The sequence below is a fragment of the Thermobia domestica genome, chromosome 6, assembly GCF_964235325.1.
Source record: "Thermobia domestica chromosome 6, izTheDome1.hap1.1, whole genome shotgun sequence".
Lineage (NCBI taxonomy): Eukaryota > Metazoa > Arthropoda > Insecta > Zygentoma > Lepismatidae > Thermobia > Thermobia domestica.
The window spans coordinates 224,410,105-224,431,784 of record NC_137459.1 but is presented as its reverse complement, the minus strand read 5'-3'; the positions used below and the strand labels follow the sequence as shown (position 1 = coordinate 224,431,784).

The 21,680-nt window shown below is 35.4% G+C and overlaps 1 protein-coding gene across 2 annotated transcripts in view; it reads right to left on the bottom strand.

The window, feature by feature from the left end:
• Nucleotides 1-21,680, bottom strand: part of Apoltp (Apolipoprotein lipid transfer particle) — a 6,186,292-nt gene that overhangs the window by 5,798,481 nt on the left and 366,131 nt on the right. For both annotated transcript variants that reach the window (XM_081762641.1, XM_081762640.1), the window contains exon 2: nucleotides 2,741-2,785. In XM_081762641.1, coding sequence (XP_081618767.1) covers nucleotides 2,741-2,785 — 45 coding nt within the window. The remainder of the gene's footprint in view (nucleotides 1-2,740; nucleotides 2,786-21,680) is intronic.

Here is a 21,680-nt window from a genome sequence, read left to right as displayed (position 1 = left end):
TCGAATTTTTGACTGGGGTGAAATTTGAGAAGGAAATTCGACACCAGAAGAAAAAGAAATTAATATGATAAACTATAGTCCAACCACATTTTGCAAGAATAATATCCCGATATCTTAATTAGTGTCCACACTGGAGCGGATTAAACAAGTGACACACCCGTGTGTGCCACTTTGGCCACCTGGACCACCGAGTATACATTTGATTACACTTTTTTGACTACTAACTCGTGTTATTGTAGTTATAGTCTCGACTAATAATAATATCGTTGTAAACAATAACTTTATAAGGAAAATTTTCTCTCCTTTTTACATCTTAGTTCCAACACTGTTGGTGAGAAATGTAGGGTGTTTCAAAATGAATATCGGGGATTTAAGTCTTCGTAGTACTTATTACATTTTACGTACAATTATAAGCAATGCATCAAGTAAAAGAGCACCTCAAACAGTCTTTGCTACAAGTATTCAATGTGAGATTCATTCGCCACACGGCACACATCTAGTCGATAGGCGAGAAAGGCCCATACACTTTCCGCCATATGGCACAAAACACATTCAATTTAGGGGAGTTTCGTTTCAATTGTACCATCTCCTGAGGATTTGCTGACGGTCAGATGCAAACATTATGAGTGTTCACATTAGCTCTTAGGTGAAAAGTCGATTTATCACTGAAGATGACACGATCCAGAAAATCTTCATTGTTATGCAGGAATATTTCACTTGCGAAATTGGCACGTAAACCGTAGTCTGTAGGCTTTAGACCTGTAGCAACTGCAAACAATAAAGACGTAGTTGCAAGCGTCTCCTTAATATTCTTCACACAGACGGTTGCACTGTACAGGTTCTGTCTTTATTAAAACACAAAAAGCTTTCTGCTGTCTAGTCTCCATCTTTGCTACTTGCTCTTTCTAACGGCAGACAGAAGAAACAATGCATGTACATGCGTGCGTACAAAACTGTTTGAGTTGCTCTTTCATTTGATATAATATTTATAATTGTAAGTTAATTGTAAAAGATACTACAAAGTTTCAAAACCCTAATATTAATTTTGAAACACCCTGCATTACTTCAAATTGAGTCATCCTATATTCAGGTCCTAGTCAATTTGTCGCCTCGTGCAATGGCATAATTTGCCGCCTCCCCCTTTCTCCAGAAAGAACAAATCTTAGAAGTCATGATTTTAAGTATGCTACTCCAGCATGAACAACAAAGGTGAGGGAAGTTCAGTCGCACTCAGAAAGGCTTAAATACTGACTTAAAATGCAATTCCCTTCTGTCTGTTTTTTTTTCTTTAAATGTTAATCTATTAAGATAGTGAAAGATAAAGCAAACACACCTACAGAGGAAAGATGGTAATCCTTTTTATAGAATTCACTATCGAGCTTCAGTCTCAATGTATCAGTTTGCAATTCCAGTGCAACTAGCTCTTTTATCTTTATTTCTTGATTTTTCTTCTACATCTTCTAACATTTTAAAAAAAACTTATGTCTATCTTCAATGATAAGGAACTTGCTTCTGACAAAAACAAGACTACTTTCATATCAAAACTGTGATAACTTACTAAATGGAACAGATATTCACTACTATTCGAGAATTGAATTCTTGCATTTGACAACAATCAAGCAATTTGTGCTCGGATTTATTCGACCATTTGTCCATGTGGCCTTAAACTAATGCAACCTAAACATAATTTATGAATGTTGTATTCAAATAGAAGGTCAGCTTAGTAAATGTAACTACCATCATCATGAAGTCTGTTTCCAACAAGAAATATTTAATTTAAATAATATACTTATGATAGATTTTGCCGGACCATCCAAGCTTGCCGTTCCACGCAAATGCACGTGTTGCATATATACAGTGGCGTATTTAGGGGGCTTCCGGGCTTAATCCTCCCCCCCCCCGAAATCTTACTTACTATAGTAAAGTATATGAAATATCTTGCAGAATTTTCACATTTTCAGGCAAATGCCCCCGAAAGTTAGCAAAGCCTCTCCCGAAACAAAATCGTAAATACGCCACTGCATATATGGTAGAGCCGGCTCTGCATATCATATATATCTAGTCGACATATTATTTATATATGATATTTAGAAAAATACTATTAGGCAAATTAGTATTAGTTTTTACCTTTAGACAAATTATTGGAATTTTATACTGTTCGTGACATTATTTTCGTACTTATTAAAGGCCTGCATTCACGAAAAAACAAAATTCCATTTCTACTTTTATTTCTTAGTTGATATTGATGAAAACTGCTGAAACTCGAATTGTTAATAGGTATGGTATTCATGTAAATTGTAAAATATTTGTAGCGTATCAGTATCTAGCGTTTAATTTATGTTGCATTTTACGGTGATTACACCTACATAAAAATATTTCATACTTAAATAGACGTAAGATGCATTACAAATGACCATTTGAAAAAAAACGAAATTTAGAAAAAAAACGAGAGGCAATGTTTTTTTTCTAAAAAAAACGTACATTTCTGAAAAAATACGAACCGTTTTTTTTCTATTTACAACACTACCATCTAATACAAGAGTGCTGAAAATGAAATCGAACCCAAAACTATGGGCACAGATAGCAAATGCAGTTATCGTTTAAGCAAGAAAGAATGATACAATTACAAAGATACGAACAACATGTATATTAAAAGATGTAAATCGAATTATCTGAATATATTATTAGTATTCTCAGCTGAAAAGTTTATGGATTGGAATAAAATATTCGAGCTACTTACGTTTACATGTAGACCATCCACAAATGTCAGGGTTTCTTAGTGAATCTGAAAAGAAATATATAATAGTATAGTGATATTTGCACACATATATTAAAACTCAGTTGCAAAACACAGTCCGTATCAAGAAACCTGCAACATAAGCATGTAAGTTTATTGTGAAGCTACGAAGTCTTTTGCTCCAAAATAAGTGTGCAGGGGAGGACGCCGAGGTTTCTCCTGGCGTGATTCGTGCCACTTGGACGTTATGTTGATTCCCTGGGCTCTTGGGCGAAGTTTCACAGTAAACTAGCATGCTCATGTTGCAGGTTTTCTGCCGCGGAGTGTACAACTGAAGCAATACTACATAATAATGTTCTATGAAACATAATTTCTTAAACAACGGATATGACAAACTTTTTTACTAATACAGGAAGTGTGGAATTCCGATTTCTTTTCAAGAAAGATCAACTATGTAAATGAAAGTAAATTTGGACTACATATATAGTACATACATACCAATATCATTTTTTATCCAATATCCATTAGCGTAGCCGGGATTTTTGCTTGCGGGGTTTATTGTTAGGATATATATATATATATATATATATATATATATATATATATATATATATATATATATATATATATATATATATATATATATATATATATATATATTGCCAACCTCCTCGCATCATGCTTTTAATTTTGGGACCTTTGCTTTATGACGCGAGAAAGTCGCTTCTGCCCATTATCCGCAACGGACAGGTTTTGATACCAAATTACTCTACTAGTTTGCGAGACGATTGATTAAATAACTAAACACTCCAATTCATCTAATGAACTTGTGTATTCTGATTATTAAAAAATGTGTAAGATGTAGTGTATAAAGAATGGATATGACATAACGCTTTCAGATCACAGTGCCAAAGCTTCTGAGTATTTAGCCACAGGCAACAATATAGCTGAGGAACACATACCTGTTGTTGTTATTGAGCTGATAATTCTAACGATGAACTGATCCACCTTCTGGAGTCCTATCTGGAATCGTCCAACAAATATCTCACTGCTGCTGTTCTTGGAGCTCAATGATGACAATTGGAATGTCTCTTTAATTCACGTAAATACAGAGAAACACGATGAAATGCAGTTTGTATCATTAGAAACTGAACGTTGAAACTCGGAGCTTGCAGCTGCTACTATTAACGTAGAAGGCTCGGCTTTTCAACTTATAGCCGACTAAACGCCAACTACTTTCGAATGTCTCCTACTAGTTTCTCGTCGACTTCTGATCTCAATCCAACGAAGATTTGGTTTTCATCCTGGTTCTCCAGACGTTGGAATTTGTCACATCATGTATGCACCAACGTCTGTTACCTCACCTGTTGGCAAAACTCTCGTTTCTCGATTGTCACACAATGACTGAAATTCCCAGACAGTTGTTTCTGCAAATCTGAATATTATGTCATATCCTAAATTGTATATCTATTTGTTGACAAACTGATTCTAAAAAACATCTTCCTTAATTTTAAGATTACATTATCTTTTCTCAATTCTCTATTTACCACATACTGCAGACTTCCGTCTGGACAGTGTTATATCCAAACAATAACAAATCCATGTGCAACCACTTACCACGGGCCTAGGACAAATCTGCCAATGACCAAATGCGCCAATCGTGAAAATGGACAAATCTGCCAATTGACAAATCCGCCAATGGACAAATCTGCCAATTACCAAATGCGCCAAACGCGAAAATGACCAAATGCGCCAATTGTGAAAATGGACAAATCTGCCAATTACCAAATCTGCCAATTACCAAATGCGCCAAACGCAAAAATGACCAAATGCGCCAATTGCGAAAATGGACAAATCAGCCAATTGACAAATCTGCCAATTACCAAATCTGCCAACTACCATATCTGCCAATTACCAAATCTGCCAATTACCAAATGCGCCAAACGCGAAAATGACCAAATGCGCCAATCGTGAGAATGGACAAATCTGCCAATTGACAAATCCGCCAATTACCAAATCTGCCAATTACCAAATCTGCCAATTACCAAATGCGCCAATTGTGAAAATGGACAAATCTGCCAATTGACAAATCCGCCAATTACCAAATCTGCCAATGGATAAGTCACCGAACTATCATTTTACTTTAGATGTATTCTTCAATCATCGTCCCACAGTATTACAAAGAAGAAGAGGAAGAAGAATTTATGAAAGAGCGGAAAAGGGTATTTTAATTTTAATGTGTGTTACTTTTATAAATCCGCAATTATGTTTCAAAATGAATGTTTACTGATGTTGGTTTTTGGAGTTTAGTATCCCATTGCTGTACTTAGGTTATATGAGACGTGACGTAACACGTTTGAATTTTAATGCCCTCTCACTGGGAATCGAACCCGAAAAGATTAATGTTGGTTGTAATTATTGGATAGCCAACAAGCCTATTTGGTCTTTCACTTAAGTAGCTATTGCTTCAATTCTGTTCATCCGATTATCTTGGTTCATATGCCATTCACTTCAGAATAAACCAAGCTTGCAAATGGTACTATGCGCATGTGTACATGATGTATAAGAAGAAGGAAATTCAAGGTAAAATTGGGAATTTCCCGTCCAAAAGTCCCTTTGTTCAAATGTAGCACCCCCTGGTACGGCCCCAACTAAAGGCACCCAAATATAATATACCTTTACAACTACTGTAGTTTATAAATAATATATGTGCCAAGTTTCATTGTAATACCTACAATAGTTGTGACGGAAAAAATATTTCTCAGTTCTGCTAGACAATACCAAATTTCATATAGAAAGAAAGTGAGATAACTATAAAATCAAATTAGTCCGAACAGTATTATTTATTTGAAATGAAATGAAATCTGAGTTTTACGTCCAACGGTTATGGCGGTAAGGCTAAAGAAGACGGTGATGATGAGTAATGAAAAAATGGTAGAATGAAGAAAGTGGGAGGAAACGGGAGAAACCCGAGGAAACTCACGCACACGGTGTTTGTCCACCACAAAGTTCACTTGGCGGGGACTGGGATCGAACCCGGGACCCCAAGCACCAGAGGTGAACGCTCCACCACTGAGCCACCGCGGCCCTATTATTTATTTGAGTATCATGACTTATACGTCATTCTCTTCAGAATAAAACAGGCTTTCAAATGATGTCATGATAATATGTGTGTGTGTGTGTTGTACGAGAAAAGGGGAAATTAGGGTAAAATTGTGAATTTTCCGTCCAACAACAATCGGAAAGAGCAGAGTTTCTCCAGTAGCCCTGATATCGTTTCTCCATCATATATATAACTTGGTAGAAATGTTTCCCATGTTCATCAATGACTGCTCCGCAATTTTCTGGGAAGAAATCTATGTGGGAGTGGAACATATGTATTTTTAGTGATACATTACACCCTATTGCTTGGTAGAAGGTATTAGGTGCAACTCTACTTTCTTATAGTTCTGAGACCGCTCGTTTTCCAAAACATTCGTCACCACTTTTCGGAAAGAATCTCATGCAATCCTCTCTTCATTTTCTAACACTGCATCAAATTCAGGATCATTGAGGAGTTGAATTGAGGAGGTGAATTTGAGTGCCAATAAGGATTCATACCTAATTTTAGTTTCAGCAATTTGTGGAAGTTTACGCAGAATATATTTGAAGAATGTTTTGATGCGTCTATGAATAGCCGCCATTCATTGAAATTATCGTCTATGTTAAGTTTACTCATAAGACCAGTTAGGCCTACATAGTTACAACGTAATATGTCACTTTCCACTGAAACTACTGTTTGGAGATTCTGACCTGTTCAAAACACGAACACTTTTAGATTTTCAGAATAAGCTCCCCACTTCTTGAGTTTGGATGCCAGCAGTTCTGCGCCACTTTTTGAAAACCCCAGGTAATTTAATTCAGGTTGAGTATCATATGGTGAATAGATAATGATATTTTGGTTTTGTGAGGTTAGAATCGTTGGAAGACGATGAATCTGCAGCAGAATTTGACAATGTGGTTCGACATTGTTCAGCTTTTGTTCTTCATCGGGTAAAACCTGGAGTAAGGTACGAGAAGTTGTGGAACCTTTAGTTCTTCAGAGTGTAGCTCAGTGATGAACATTTCAAGGAATATTTGAATTGAATAAGTAGCAGTCCACTTTTTTCTTTTTTGGATATACCTTTAATTGGAAGAACTATGCAAAAATAGCAGTTTGAAGTATGATCTGTCTGTTCTCTCCATATCATTGGAACTGCAAATGGCACTCATGGCCTTTTTCCGTGTAGCCAGTCCCGCAAATTTGTAGAACAAGTATTACAACATATATGTGGTGCTCAGTTCTTGTCCACATCTCCCACTTTACAGCCAAAGTACAAGTGATAGGTTTTCTTTATGATAGGAGCGAAATACCACTTTTCGCTTCACTTCGTTAAAAACAACAATTTGCTCTTCACTGCAAACACATTTACGCGACATGTTTCTGCTTAGTATAGTCATAGAAAGATAATAATAATAATAATAATAATAATAATAATAATAATAATAATAATAATAATAATAATAATAATAATAATAATAATAATAGCAGCACCCACCCTCCCGCCCAATATACCACCACCACTACGTCCGAGATGGCAAATTGTAACTACAAAGTAACGTTACACAACATGTTTTCTCTGTCAAACTCTTCAATACAAACTAAACCGTGAAGTGGTTGATATTTCTTTGTCAGCGATGAAGTGCGAGCAATATGAATAGGCAGAGACTACACAGGAATTTATTTCGGGAGGGGCCTAAGCTTTTCGGGGGTCCAAATACAATTTGAAGCTAAATTATATTAAAATTTGTAAAATTTAACCTGAATTTAGACTAAATTTACAAACAAGTCGGGGTGTCAAGACCCACAGGACCCACCCCTGCGTATGTCCCTGAGGGTAGCAATGAAACTAACCGTCAAACAATGGAAGTTTATTGAAATAAGTAGACAGCTTCTGTTGCTACGAACCCTTAATTTGCCCAGCAGAGCACATCGGATGATAACGTATTTCTTTGAAACCCGAACCAATCTTCAAAAACGAATTTCATATTCGTTATCAGCACCCTCAAATTAGTGAGGATTGATTAGTTTTATCTCCGAAGCATTTTCACTGTTGACCAGTGTTTTCAGAGGAAGTTTCTCTTTATGTAGTTAATACGTTTAATGTGGATTAAATATGATCCAAGATTAGTTGATATAAAAGGAAAATTAGTATAATTGAGTTAACTTTTCATCTATTAGTAAATCCACATTAGCAACTAGTGTTTTGTAACTTGTATGCTTAGTGCATAAAATAATTTTTTGATCTTGATAACAGATTCCTAAAGTGAAAAATATTAACTGTTAACAATCGGATTGTACCTTTTGTTGCTTGATTTCTCTTAACACTGACACACATATTTCCAAGAATGATACGCGTAGTCCTAACAGTCTTCCAATGACGAGACATATATCATTCCATTGATAATATTGAGGTAAACAAAATGCCATGTAAAAACCCGTGTAAACTTTTCTAGAACATGTACTAAAACATCCTATTCGTAGATATGAAAATTGATGCTTTGTTACAGCTACTTACTGATATAAAAGTGAAACTGAATTATATCGTCATTAACCATGCGCGCTGATCTTGGGGATCGGCCTCCCTGGATGTAGATATCTTTATTCGAATTTGTGACAAGGAACTACACATATTTCAATGCCTCCCCAAAGTTATATAGAAGTCGTCGTCTCTGTCATTAAGATCTTTATTACACCAATTCTAAGACTACATTACTCAGTTAATGAAATATAGTCCAGAATGTTGATTGATTTTCTTCCTTTAAAAATAATATATATATATATATATATATATATATATATATATATATATATATATATATATATATGTCAAACACATTATATATGTATAAATCAATAAATCACATTGAACCAATTAAAATGAGATGCTCGAGTACACGTTTACATGTTTAGTTTATTTTTTAAAAAAATATGCTGCACTAACAACTGAATCTTTCGTTGGCAATAATCAGTGACAGCTTTCATTCATTGTCCTTTCAGTAGCAAACTAGCAGCTTGCTTGTCTTTTCGTAAGGTGACACACATATACGTTTTCGAACATGCTAGTTGTAATCGTAGGTAATAACAATCAAGTTAATTAAGAAGTCTTGGTAATAAGTATTTTCAAATTGGTTAAAATGAATCCGAACCTGTTTTCGGGATGGTTAATTTGAATAGGGACATCAAAATATAAGCCGTCACTTTAGAATCTTTTTGAAGAAAATTACAAAAGTGTTTACTTAAAATACTTACTTTATTTATTATTTACAAGGCTATAAAAATATTTATTCACATTCTTTCAAATATTCACAACTTTCACAATTACAAATTAGAATTTCCCACTAAGTACAAGGTCGTACAAAAAATAAATACCAAAATTTATAGTTGTAAAACAATTTCTTCTATTATAACTTTCGGTTTTAAATTTCACGACTGTAAATCAGGTCAAGAGGACAACAGTTACTTGTAACATGGGCAAAGTTCCTACAGTCTAAGAACCCAGCAAAGCTGACTCTCAGTGAACTATAGAAGCTGCTGGATGTATAAACTAACGTCTTATGATAATGTAGCCAACTACGAGTGGTGGTGAAGCTAGAATTAGAAGCACAATGTTGAAATTCTTTCTTCTTTTTTTTCTAAAAAAAAAATAGGATAAGTGCTTCATAGTTTACCGTACTTAATACAGCATTACATAAATTGTGTTACATCAACTGGAATTTTTCATGTAACAGAAATAAAAGTATACTGTCACTCATGTGTGCCCGAAGGAGGGGCAGGGGGTCGCTCCCCTAGTTAACGAAAACGTATTAAATTTCTTAATACAACTAAAAAATATCAAATGTAATAGGGTATATAGTAACCAGGGAGATGAGTTCCCTAGAAAATTTTCATCGGGCGCCCATGCTGTCATTATTTTTTCTGGATAAATGAATTGTTAGATTTGAAAAATATTTCTGTAAATATTTTTATCTTTAATTTTGTTCTGAGTACCTATAATCTGATCTGGTGTCTTGTTAGTACATTTGAGCGTTTAATAAACATGCAAAAGTTCGATACTCTGGAAGTTTGGTGACTTTTTCTTTCTTTTATTTTTCGGGCATTAATGCCACTGTTACATAATTATGCAAACAGGTATTTATTAATTTGGGATAGCGGATACTGGATACTGTAGGCAATGTTGTGAGAAGTCATATGGTTTTACACTTGTTTAGTCATAGTCCTGGCCATTCTAAGCTATGTTGTCGGGTGCCTGCTTGGTTATCTGAAACCGTAATAATGCGACTAATCGAATGAATCGCTGATTAGAATATTTGAGGTCTATTAGTCTACTGGTACTCATAGCGAAAATACATGCGATAAAGCTAGTCTTAACACTGCAACAGAATATCGATTTATGAATATCTTAAAAGGACATGGATGTTTGTTTCAACTACATTTACAAAGCGTGCGAAAACTCAGCTATAAAATTCAAGAAGTAGTATTTTTTTTTGTATGTAATATCGAATCCTCTTCTGGTGTTTTGTTCAATACATGACAAAATTGGTAATTTTGAAAAGAAAAAGCAATGTATGTTCAAGATGATATCAGAACAAGGGTTCGATATTACAAACTAAGAATTAATTTCAATTTTATTCTTATGGATATTATGCACGTCGTAGGTGCAACGCTTCTTTCATTCACTTTTGTGTTTTCTTTAGTTAAGTAGTCTTTAACACCAGTGGACCAGCGTGCACTCTAGTTGCATCCATCCAGGAAAAATTATTGCTAGCTAGTGTGTGTACTGATACAGTTTCCAGCAATTCGATGAAACTTGGGTCAATATATATTGCCCAGCAAGAATTCTTACTGGATCTAGCAAGAGGGCACGCTGGACCGGCAAGGACCTCTAGATAGGGAATCGGTGTGATAATTACCGTAAATCTTGTACGGTAATAACACACCTGTGCTTTTTTTTAAAAAAAACGATCCCTAAATTTTACGGTAAATTACCGTAAAATATACGGTACCAAATTTGTTTCTAAACACGGTCAATATTATTTTGCTTCTAAATATACGGTCTGCCGTTTTTATGAAAAAACGGTGGTCCGTAAAATTTAGGGTAATCGGATGGCAGCGAGAGTTGACGATAATCGGTCAGTAAATTTAAGGCTAAATTTTTTACAGTGTATATGAAAAATAACTAAATATTCTAAACTTTCTAAATATAGTACTCAAAAAAGATTTCAAGATATGTGTTTGTAAACAAGTCATGATTATACTAACTACTGCTTACTTATTAACGATGTTATTATTGCTATAATAATTACATTTCTTCTTACTTTCCTTATCCATTTTCTGTTAAAGATTATAGCTTCTTATTGAAGACTTTTTATTATTAACTGATTACCAGCTGCATTCTTCTATTATAATAAGGAATACATATATTGGTTTATTTCGAAAATATAAAAAAGAAGCTGACATCCGCTTAATGAATTAGGTCAGCCATAGACAGGGCTGCTCGTAGATTTTATGGTCTTTTACACAAATTCTATGAGAGGTCCAACCAAACTTGTGAAATCTCCATCCCCGTAAAGGTCGTCAGCACAGTTGTAACTTTGTTTTTGTTGAAATAGTAAAGTAACAATATTTATATGGTTCAAGTCCTTTTTTATTATTTCTTCCACTACTTTTAAAGGGCCTATGACACATCCATAAGGTGTCTGGGCCACAACACTCGATTTTGATGAAACTTGGTAGATTAATAGGACACTTTGCAAAACTAATGTAACTAGCAAGAATTTGTCGAAAAAGCTGTAGTTTCTGAGATTCGATTCAGAGCCAGTCGACTCATTAAAAATGACATTTGTCGTGATATCTCGGGAACGGTTCCACCGAGAACAAGCAAACTTTGCAAGCCATAGTAGATACATGATACCTTTGAAACGAAATTAAAACGAATTGTCTGCACCTACGCAGAGCGTAAGGATACACTTTCAGGCCTATGATCGCGGTCTACTGGAACACACCAGGGTGATGCAGGCATCTATGCATCAAAGAAACATGCAAAAATCATAGCCCATAGGGTTACCTATATATAGTTAGTGTTGCCACGAAACGAAACCTTTGTCATGTCTCGTCTTGTCTCGACAACGAGCAAACATTTCGAGACGAAATCTGTCTATTATTTGCAAGACGAGACACGCGACAGTGTTGTAAGGAGACAAAATGCGACAGCCCCAATATCCCGCCTCGTCTCGTAGCAATACTACCCAGTTGTATAAAGCAAAGGCTGACGTAAGAGATCCGCGACGGTAGTTACACAGGCTTGTTCGTTTCACGACTAGCAATTAGTCGGTTTTCCCTTCAATTTTATCATGAGTTTTGTCTCGTAATGTTCTACGAGACGACACGACACCAGGCACAGGCTTCGAGACAAAGACACGAGACGACACCAGCATCTCATGTTTGCGACGAGACTGTTTCACGCGACGAGATGAGACAACACCAAAGTTTTCGTCTCATGGCCACACTAACTATATATAAGTAAACCCTATGACCTATGATTTTGACACTTTTCTTTGAAGCATAGATGCCTGCATCACACTGATGTGTTCGAATAGACTGCGTCTATAGGCCTGATAGTGTTTCCTTACGCTCTCTTAATACTGTGTTACTGTTGTGTAACATTGAAGACTTACAGTACTTGATATCACTACACCCGAATAAGGCGACTATTAATGTTAAGTATATGACTTCTACACAGGTGCAATGGAAATGTATGACTGAGAAGCCAGACAAAGTGCGTAAGTAGACACGGGTGTCCGGGGCAAGACCACCCTAACATCTTCTCACCTGAATTGGTTGAAAACGCTCACCTTTGAGTCTAGTTTTTTTCTTGCATTATGTTATACTTGTCATGTAGTTCAAACTAAGCAAGAGAAAAATATATCGCAGTCTTCACGTTTTCGAGATATGCGAATGCGCACAATTATTTTCGCATTATGCGCAGTTTTGCGCAGGTGCAAACAATTCGTTTTATTTTTTTTAAGCTATCATGTATCTACTATGGCTTGCAAAGTTTTCTAGTTTTCTATGGATTCGTTCTCGAGATATCACGACAAATTTGGTCTTTAATGAATCGACTGTATCTCAGAAACTACAGTTTTTTTCGACAAATTCCTGCTAGTTACAGTAGTTTTGCAAAGTGTTCTATTAGTCTACCAAGATTCATCAAAATCGGTTGTTGTGACCCAGATACATTATGGAAGTGTCACAGGCCCTTTGAAAATTGAAAGAGCTTTTGTGTAAAGTGTATCCCTCTCATAGTGGGCTACTTACATGATGGTGCACCACAGGCACTTCGTCGGTAACTTCAAACTTGAAATACTCATAACTGAATAAACAAAATAAAGAAAAGAAATAAACTGGCTCCCAAAAGACTTGTCCAACAATATTTGCTACGGTTACACCCTTTGTGGTCATATTAGTAAAGAAACGCAGTTTGTCCTTTACAAGATAATATTTCCTCGACATATATTTACATTCTTTTTAAGATTAAATAATCGTCTCTACCGTGACATTTTTTAAAAATGTATTTTTTTCGCTCATTGAATCACTTAAGTTACATTCTTGCACCTAGCAAATTGATGTAAGTTAATTCCCAATAAAAACGGATTTTCAGTTCAAAGTTTGGAAGACATGTTTCACAAAGTTGTTCATGACAGGAAGGTTTATGTTCACTTACGAATTTATGTCAGAAATATAATATTCACATTGCAGGAAACGTATATCTGAGCGTAAGTACAATGGATGGGCGTAAGTTGAATTCAGATCCGTAGTAAAGCAATTGCGACTTCAAAATAAGCCACATTACGTTATATATTTTTTCTCCAATTCTTTATTGTAGGCGGTGAATAAGTAAACTAAATAATGTTGCAGTTTATGGCATTATTGGCTTTTCTTAAGTTTTACAGTGTGTATGAATCTTGTAGTTGAGATGAAGAGAGTGATCAGGATGGACGGTGTTTCGGTATCGGATTAGGAAATATCCAGGCTTTCGGAGACAGACGACTCTGGACACTCCGTTACTGATATTAGACTATCGTGCGATAGCGATGCCGACTTGGATTTTGAGGTGGACAAAGGTGAAAGTACTTCAAATGATGAAATGCTAATAGAAATAAATGTGGCCACAAAATCATCACATGCATCCAAAGCAAGGAACATACGAATCCCATGAACTGGAAGAAGAAGAAAGCCAAACTTAACCGTAATTTGTGTAAGAAATATGTTACCACTGCTGGCAAAATTCGTGATTCGCGCAGAGTACCCAATTTTTCATGTAGATGCGCGTACAGTTGGTAACAAATTATCAAAGAAAAAACCTGGAAATTTGTGCATCGTTTATACTGGAAACTAGGAGACATACATAGACAGAGAGATTATCTTCTGCGTCACATGAAGCGAAGGTTAAAGTTACGCGGAAAATATAACACCACTTCCAGAAGGCAATACACAGTTGACTATTATTTAACTATCGATGGGAAAATGATACAAGTTTGCAAGCAGTTTTTTCTTTGTACTCTTGACGTTAGTGATAAAGTGTGTCGTTTCGTTTTGCAGAAAGGGCTTTCTTCGGGAAGTACAGGTCACGAGCTTCGAGGGAAACACAAACCGAAACACAGTTTAACATCAGCAGTCAAAAATATTGTAAAAGAGCATGTGCTATCGATGTCCCGAGTTGACTCTCATTATTGTCGATCTTCAACCTGCTATTATTATGTTGAGGCAGGACTGTCGTATGTGAAGCTTTACAACCTTTATAAGGAATACTGCAAGGAGAAGAAAGTCCCACCTGGAAATGTGATGGGGCTTACTTCATACTGGAAAATTCTGAAAGAAATGAATATCAAGATACACAAGCCGAAGAATGATCAATATAAAACTTGTCAGTTTTAAAAATTTGTCTTCTGAGGAAAAAGAAAGAGAGAAATTGGTTTATGAATAACATTTGAAAAGAAAAGAAGCAAGGTAAGAAGAGCTAAAAGACAAAGAGAAAGCAACAAAGGACGATACTCATATAGCTATCTGTTTTGATCTCAAACAAGTCTTGATAACGCCTTCACGTAAAACGGGTGTTATGTATTATGTTCGTAAACTTAATGTTTACAACCTCACCATCTACAATCTAGCCACGCGCGAAGGGGTTTGTTACATATGGGATGAAACAAGGGGTAAGAGAGGTCCTGATGAAATTGCCTCCTGCATTCTACTCGCGAAATTTACCTCCTGGAGTAAACAAGTGACGATGTAGTCAGACTGTTATAGTGGACAGAATTTGAACAAGGAAAATGCAGCAATGTGTATGTATGCAGCCATAATACAAGTGTAACCTGTATTGACCACAAGTTTCTTGAACCAGAACACACTCAGATGGAAGCTGATTCCATGCATAGAGTCATAGAACGCGCAAAGAAGAACATAGATAATTATACACCTTCTGATTGGTGTATAGTTGCTAAGATGGCAAGGCGAAAGCTGTAGCCATCCACGGAACATTCGATGACAACAGAATATTTCTATAATTTTGATGCAGCAAAAAGCTATTATAAGTTAGCTACATTCGAAGATCAGAACGGTGTTACTTTTCCATGGCAAAAGTTAAGATGGCTGAGATTTACAAAATACGAAAATAAGATTCTCTTCAAGGAAAGGATGACAGAGCCTTTCAGAGAATCCTCACATTCAAGATCCTTCCGAACACCTAGAAAGAAATACAATCCTTTTCATCTGTACTCAGGACTGCTACCAATTTCCAAGGAAATGAAGAATGATTTAATGAAACTCTGTAACACTAAAGTAATCCTGTAAGAGTATCACAGCTTTTCCATAAATTCTGTTACATTCGATTACGCTAAGGACTACTTAGAGATTTGCTACTCGGGCACTCAGTAAAAGTACTTGTGCATAATCTGAAATAGCTAATGAAGATTGGAATTAATCTTGTTATGGGTAAAAATTAATCAGCACTATTGCATCTCTATGTATGAAAAAAAGTATTGAATATTCTCTTTCGTTACCTTGGTTGTGTAAACAGAACGTGGTAAAGTCCAATCTAGAAAAATTACTATTCCTCTGATAGAAAAAAGTACTGACGGAAAGGACTACTGTTATAATTGTGTTTTTAATTCATTGTGTATACTGTACCATTGTGTATACTGTTTTATTATTGCGTAAGTAAACAACAGCGGTATGTAGAAATTCATTTAAGTACTTTGTTGGAAATAAATTGTTTATGACATAAGGGCGTATGTACGACACTAACATGTAGAAATTCAATAAAAATGTTATGTATGAAAATGCACATGATAAAAGGCATAATAAATAAACTTTGACCTGAAATATCAAAATAACAAAAAAAGATTTGTGTTTGCTTCTAATCTAAGAGAGTACCGAGAGATTCAAATCAAGCAAAATCTTTTTTCTTCTCTCCTGTAAAAAATTAAAAATGCAAATTACGCCTCTCTGCCATGTGGCCGACGAACGTTACTCACATATTTATCTTCATACTCTCTTGTATTTCTTTCATTATAATATATTCATGGGCATGTTCAGTTTCGTCCTTTGGAACAAATGCTATAACTTCAATAAAAGTATCACAAGTTGCCTACTTATAATAAAGTATATATAAAGTATATATATTTTCTTATTATTCGGGTAGGTGTTATTCTCTTACAATTTTCACTTTATGGTTTTCAATGAATAGGTTAGGTTCTCTAAAATAACGATTCGTATGACATGTTCCTTTTTCTGTACTTATAAATTTATTTATAACTATAAACTTATTTACACAAAATTTAACATTTCGACTCATATTTCTTTGATTTGCATAACTACTGTAGGTATATATTCTTCATTAGTCATTTCGATAACCTGAGAATAGATATAAACTATAAATTTATAAAGTAAGTAGTCGTAACTTCGAAATCAACATGTATTCTTCTTCCATTTCTCATTCAGTCACCTTGTTTTAGATATATAATGTACTTTTTTTTTTTTTTTTTACAATTGCAAACATAATATAGAGTCACAATTACACAATTTAATGGCATGTATAAATATTATAGTGTCTTACGTATGTTCGTTAAAATATCATACATTAAAGCTTATACATACCACGTTCTTGATAAAGTTATTACAACCTATTGCATGCCAATAGAGGCATCTTAGGAAGAAGGGCAATGCATTATACGACATTACATTAGTAGAATCGCTTTTCGTGTTTTTTCAGGTATCTCATTGCAACCACAACATTGGCCTACACCACGGGATGTAGAAAGAGTAGAAACAACATTTTGATTTTTTTTCCAGTGATTATGTAACAAATTTAAGAAAAAAGACGATAATAGTGAAATGAAGAAAGTGAGAGGAGCCGGAAATAACTAGAGAAAACTACACGATGTTTGTCCACAAGGCGCACTTGCTGGAAGCTTGGATCATAGCAGGGTCTTCCCCCTCCAAAAAACACTAGATAACTTTGTTTAAGTCTGATGAAGATACTGTTATAGTATTGAACCTTCACATCTTATACAGTGTTTTTACTAAAAAGTGTTGTACCTTGTTACGACTATTGAGTTAAATATAAAATATGTTTACAAGGTCTACAGGTGGTTTATTTAACGTTAGAAATATTTTTTGAACATATCGTTGTGCATGTTAAGGAGATACAAAGAATTTTCACCTATACAAAATTAAACATCACTTTCATTACTGCTTACAGTAACTGTATACACATACGTAATTTTCAACTTAACCGGTGGTTTTCATTTGATAATCAGACAAAACTGTCTAGGATAAGCGCATATTATAATTACACATGAGACTGGATTTGAGACAGGTCTAGTGCCTAGGATATATCTGCCACACAGGAAGTCCTGGGTTCGATTCCCAGTGGGAGAGATTTTAAGTTTAAGCGCATTGCGGTGGTTCGGATCCCATCTCAAACTGTAGGTCCAAGTTATATATAGCCTCGGTGCTGGAAAGAAACGCTAAACACTAATAATTAACTAATTAGATGGGTGCTTCTAGGATCAAACATTTATAGAGGATTTTTGATAGGCGTTCAGCACCCGTAGAATTTTTCGCTGGAATTTATTCCGAAATTTATCACTCTGATGCCAATCGATGCACCAATGAATATCCCTATTTAATTGCACGAATCACTCTTAAAACGGTAGTTACAATCAATCCAACCCACTTTCCGTCTACTGTTTTTATCAGGCGCATACAAAGCAATTTCTTTCTAGAGGGGGGTCCAATTTCAATTTGAGAATAAAGAATTTTAAAATTCGTAAAATCGATCCTAAAATTATACTAAATTCACAGAAAAGCAGCTTTGGGGGGGAGCTGAGTCCGGACCACCAGAGCCTATCGCCTGTGTATGTCCCTGGTTTGTATTTTATTGGTTAAACTAGCTGAAATGCCCGTTCTTCGAACGGGGAGATCAGGTTTATTAAAATATTTGAACTCCCAACTACCCTAACAATATACATTTCAATAATTGATTACACGGTTCATCCCGACTATACATGTCATCCCCCATGTGACCCCGAAGGGTTGACAGGGGTTTATTAGCCACATTTGGACAGAAACGCCATCGGGTTTGACACCATTCATCTCCACAACCCCGAAAACCATGGATTCCAAACAAATATCGCTCATTTTCGATTATTTGTACTTCATTCCCCCTGTGACCCCCCTAGAGATGGTAGGGGTATCTGACCTCCACTGAGACTGAAACGCTATCTGGATTGTCACCATTTATCGCCGTGACCCCGAAAACTGAGAAATCGACACTAATACTTGTCATTTTCGATTATTTGTATATGTCATCTCCTTGTGACCCTCTTGGGGATGGTAGGTATATCTCACCCCTACAACATTTTTTGTTGGTTATAAGTAATATGTGTACCAAATTTCGTTAAAATTGCTCCGGGCGTTCCAGAGTTATGCTAGACAATATATAGATATATACAGACACACCTACATACATTATTTTGTTTTTACATATCATCCTCCTGCGACCCTCCTAGGGATGAAAGGGGTATCTTTCGCTCATAGTGTTTGTTTCCTCACTGTAAGTAATACGTGTACCAAGTTTGGTTGAAATTGCTCCAGGCATTCGAGAGTTATGCTCGAACATACATACATACACACATACATACATACATACATCCTTTTTATATGTATAGATAATGCCTTAACAAGTTTGAAGTTTTTAATCTACGTACAGTACAACCTCGTTTATACGGCCCTCGTTCACCTGGATCTCCGGATAATCCAAACCGGATTTGTAGAAACTTTTTAAAATTTAATGTTCACATAGATAATAATTTTTAACTATGATAGCAAGAACGTAACCATAAGTACGACAAACATTTTCTTTTTGTTTTGATTAAATGTACAGTTCGTGTATAGATTTCACAGTAAATTATGGTAATACTGTACATAAAATGATTCTTATCGAGTTTTAGAAAGCTTTACTCACAAGACGTTGAAGTGAATTGACTCAGGATTTGTTTTGCTTATTATCCATATTATCAGTATTATTCGGATTTTCGATTTTCCAGATTGCCTTTGGTCCCAGATAGTCTGGATAAACATGGATGTACTGTATATAAAAAATACGTATGTATGAACGGATGTAGACCCTATGTGTATGTGTGTATATGTTCTAGCATACCCCTTTCATCCTTAGGAGGGTCACAAGAGGATGATATGTAAAAAATAATGTATGTAGGTGTGTCTGTATGTATCTATATATTGTGTAGCATAACTCTGGAACGCCCGGAGCAATTTTAACGAAACTTTGTACACATATTACTTATAACCAGGAAAAAATGTTGTAGGGGTGAGATACATCTATCATCCCCAAGAGGGTCACAGGGGGATCACATATACAAATAATCAAAAATGACTGGTATTAGTGTCAAATTCTTATGTTAGTGTTCGGGGTCACGGAGATGAATGGTGACTCCCAATGTCATTACCGTAAAATATTGCCTCCACTGGCATGGGAAGTGAGAGGGGAGTTAAAAATAAAAAGTCACGGTGAGTATGACATGAACAAAGAATAGATTCAGTCGAAATAACCCGGGTAATCAATGTTTGAAATGAGCACTATATGGGGAGTTGGGGGATTCAAATATTTTGCACAAACTTCGTCATACTGTGCGAAGAACTAGCATTTTAGCTAATATATATAGTGAAACTTGTATAAAACAGAAGGCTGTGGGTCCGAATTTTACTCGAAGGAATAACAGCGATAAAAACTGTGAGGAGTTTCCGTTATAGACAGATTTCCGTTTTATTCAAGTTCCGGTTTCTACAAGTTTCACTGGATATATAATCATAGTCAACCATTGTCAATACAGTGCTGGGTGAAGGTCTTTCCAACTCTTTTCCGCAACAACCTATCTTCCATTCTATATCACAAATTCGTTTCTATATCACAGTATATTATTACTCTTGTTCCCAGTGGAGCCTTTAAAATGCATATTCTGAACGATGTTATTTTATTAATATTTTATTATATTTAGAGAGTACGCATAAATCTATATTTATTTAAATATGTTCTACGAAAGTAAATATGTTTCAAAAATGGTATAGTAAGTCGACATACTTTCAAACCGCTAAAAAAGTTTAAATTTACATGTAAGTGGATTATCTGAACTTGACTCTACTACTGATATAAACATATTAAATTTTTAAGTGTTATAAACAAATTAGGTTGGATAAGTGCCAGAAGACACATGTCCCACCATTTTGTCAACATTTGCGATTGCAAGATACTTTCTTATCTTTATAATTTTGCATGTAATATTGCCATACACGACATTTTTTCCTGCCCATTTCTCGAAATTTCATGCTTTAATTCACATGTAAGAGAAGTCCGAGTACCTCTTCAGAAATTCGAGTCAGAGACAGGAGACAGACCGACGTCTATTACTAACGGTGGTTCAGGGTTTATTAATAGTACTTCATCTCTATTTCTACATAATTCTACATTACTTTACAAAATGGATTCTTTTCATCATTTGTAAATTAGTACTTTGCTACTTTTGGCTATTGTTTAGTTTGGTGGGTCCAGATTTTGCACCTACTTTTTTTGCGATATTCTATTCCGATGCGGTTGTTTTATGGTTTCATACGTTAAATTACGTTACGAACATTAAATTCAGACAGCATTGCCGAGCGAGAGTTAGCGAATGAAGGCGGGGTAGAGCCCCGCAGGGAACGTTGTTTTCTATCTTCGTTACCAACAATTCACTTTCTTTTCTCATATAAATCACTTCCACTTACCTTTATGGTTTGTACAAATCCCCTACTGCCCTAAACAAAATTGTGTTCAATACTTTCTTGACTAATTGAACACCACTATCAACTCATTTGTTCCGTAAATCGTCCTACTTTTTGCTAGTTTTGGGCCCCCAATACTAAACAATTACCCTACCTTTTAGTGCAAATGGAAATGGTACTTAAAAACTCATATTATTAATTATGTCAAGTACAGTCAAAAAAAATAAATTTTTTAACCTCCAAATTCTTTAAAATCTAGAAGTAAATCATAATATATTAAAATAATGTAATTAGTCATACGGTTCTTATAATTTGGAAGATAAAGTAAAGAAATGGATATAAATTCCTTCCCGGGAATTTATAGGCCAGGGAAAAAACCCGGGAATATTCCTATTTTTTTAAAATCCCTTCCCACTGGGAATATTCCCACTGCCCATCACTAGTAATGTCCAAGAGGTCGGGCGCCCCAAACTATAACCTCAGTGCAGAAAGTGGCCAATCACTTCAGCAAATAACAAAAACATTCAT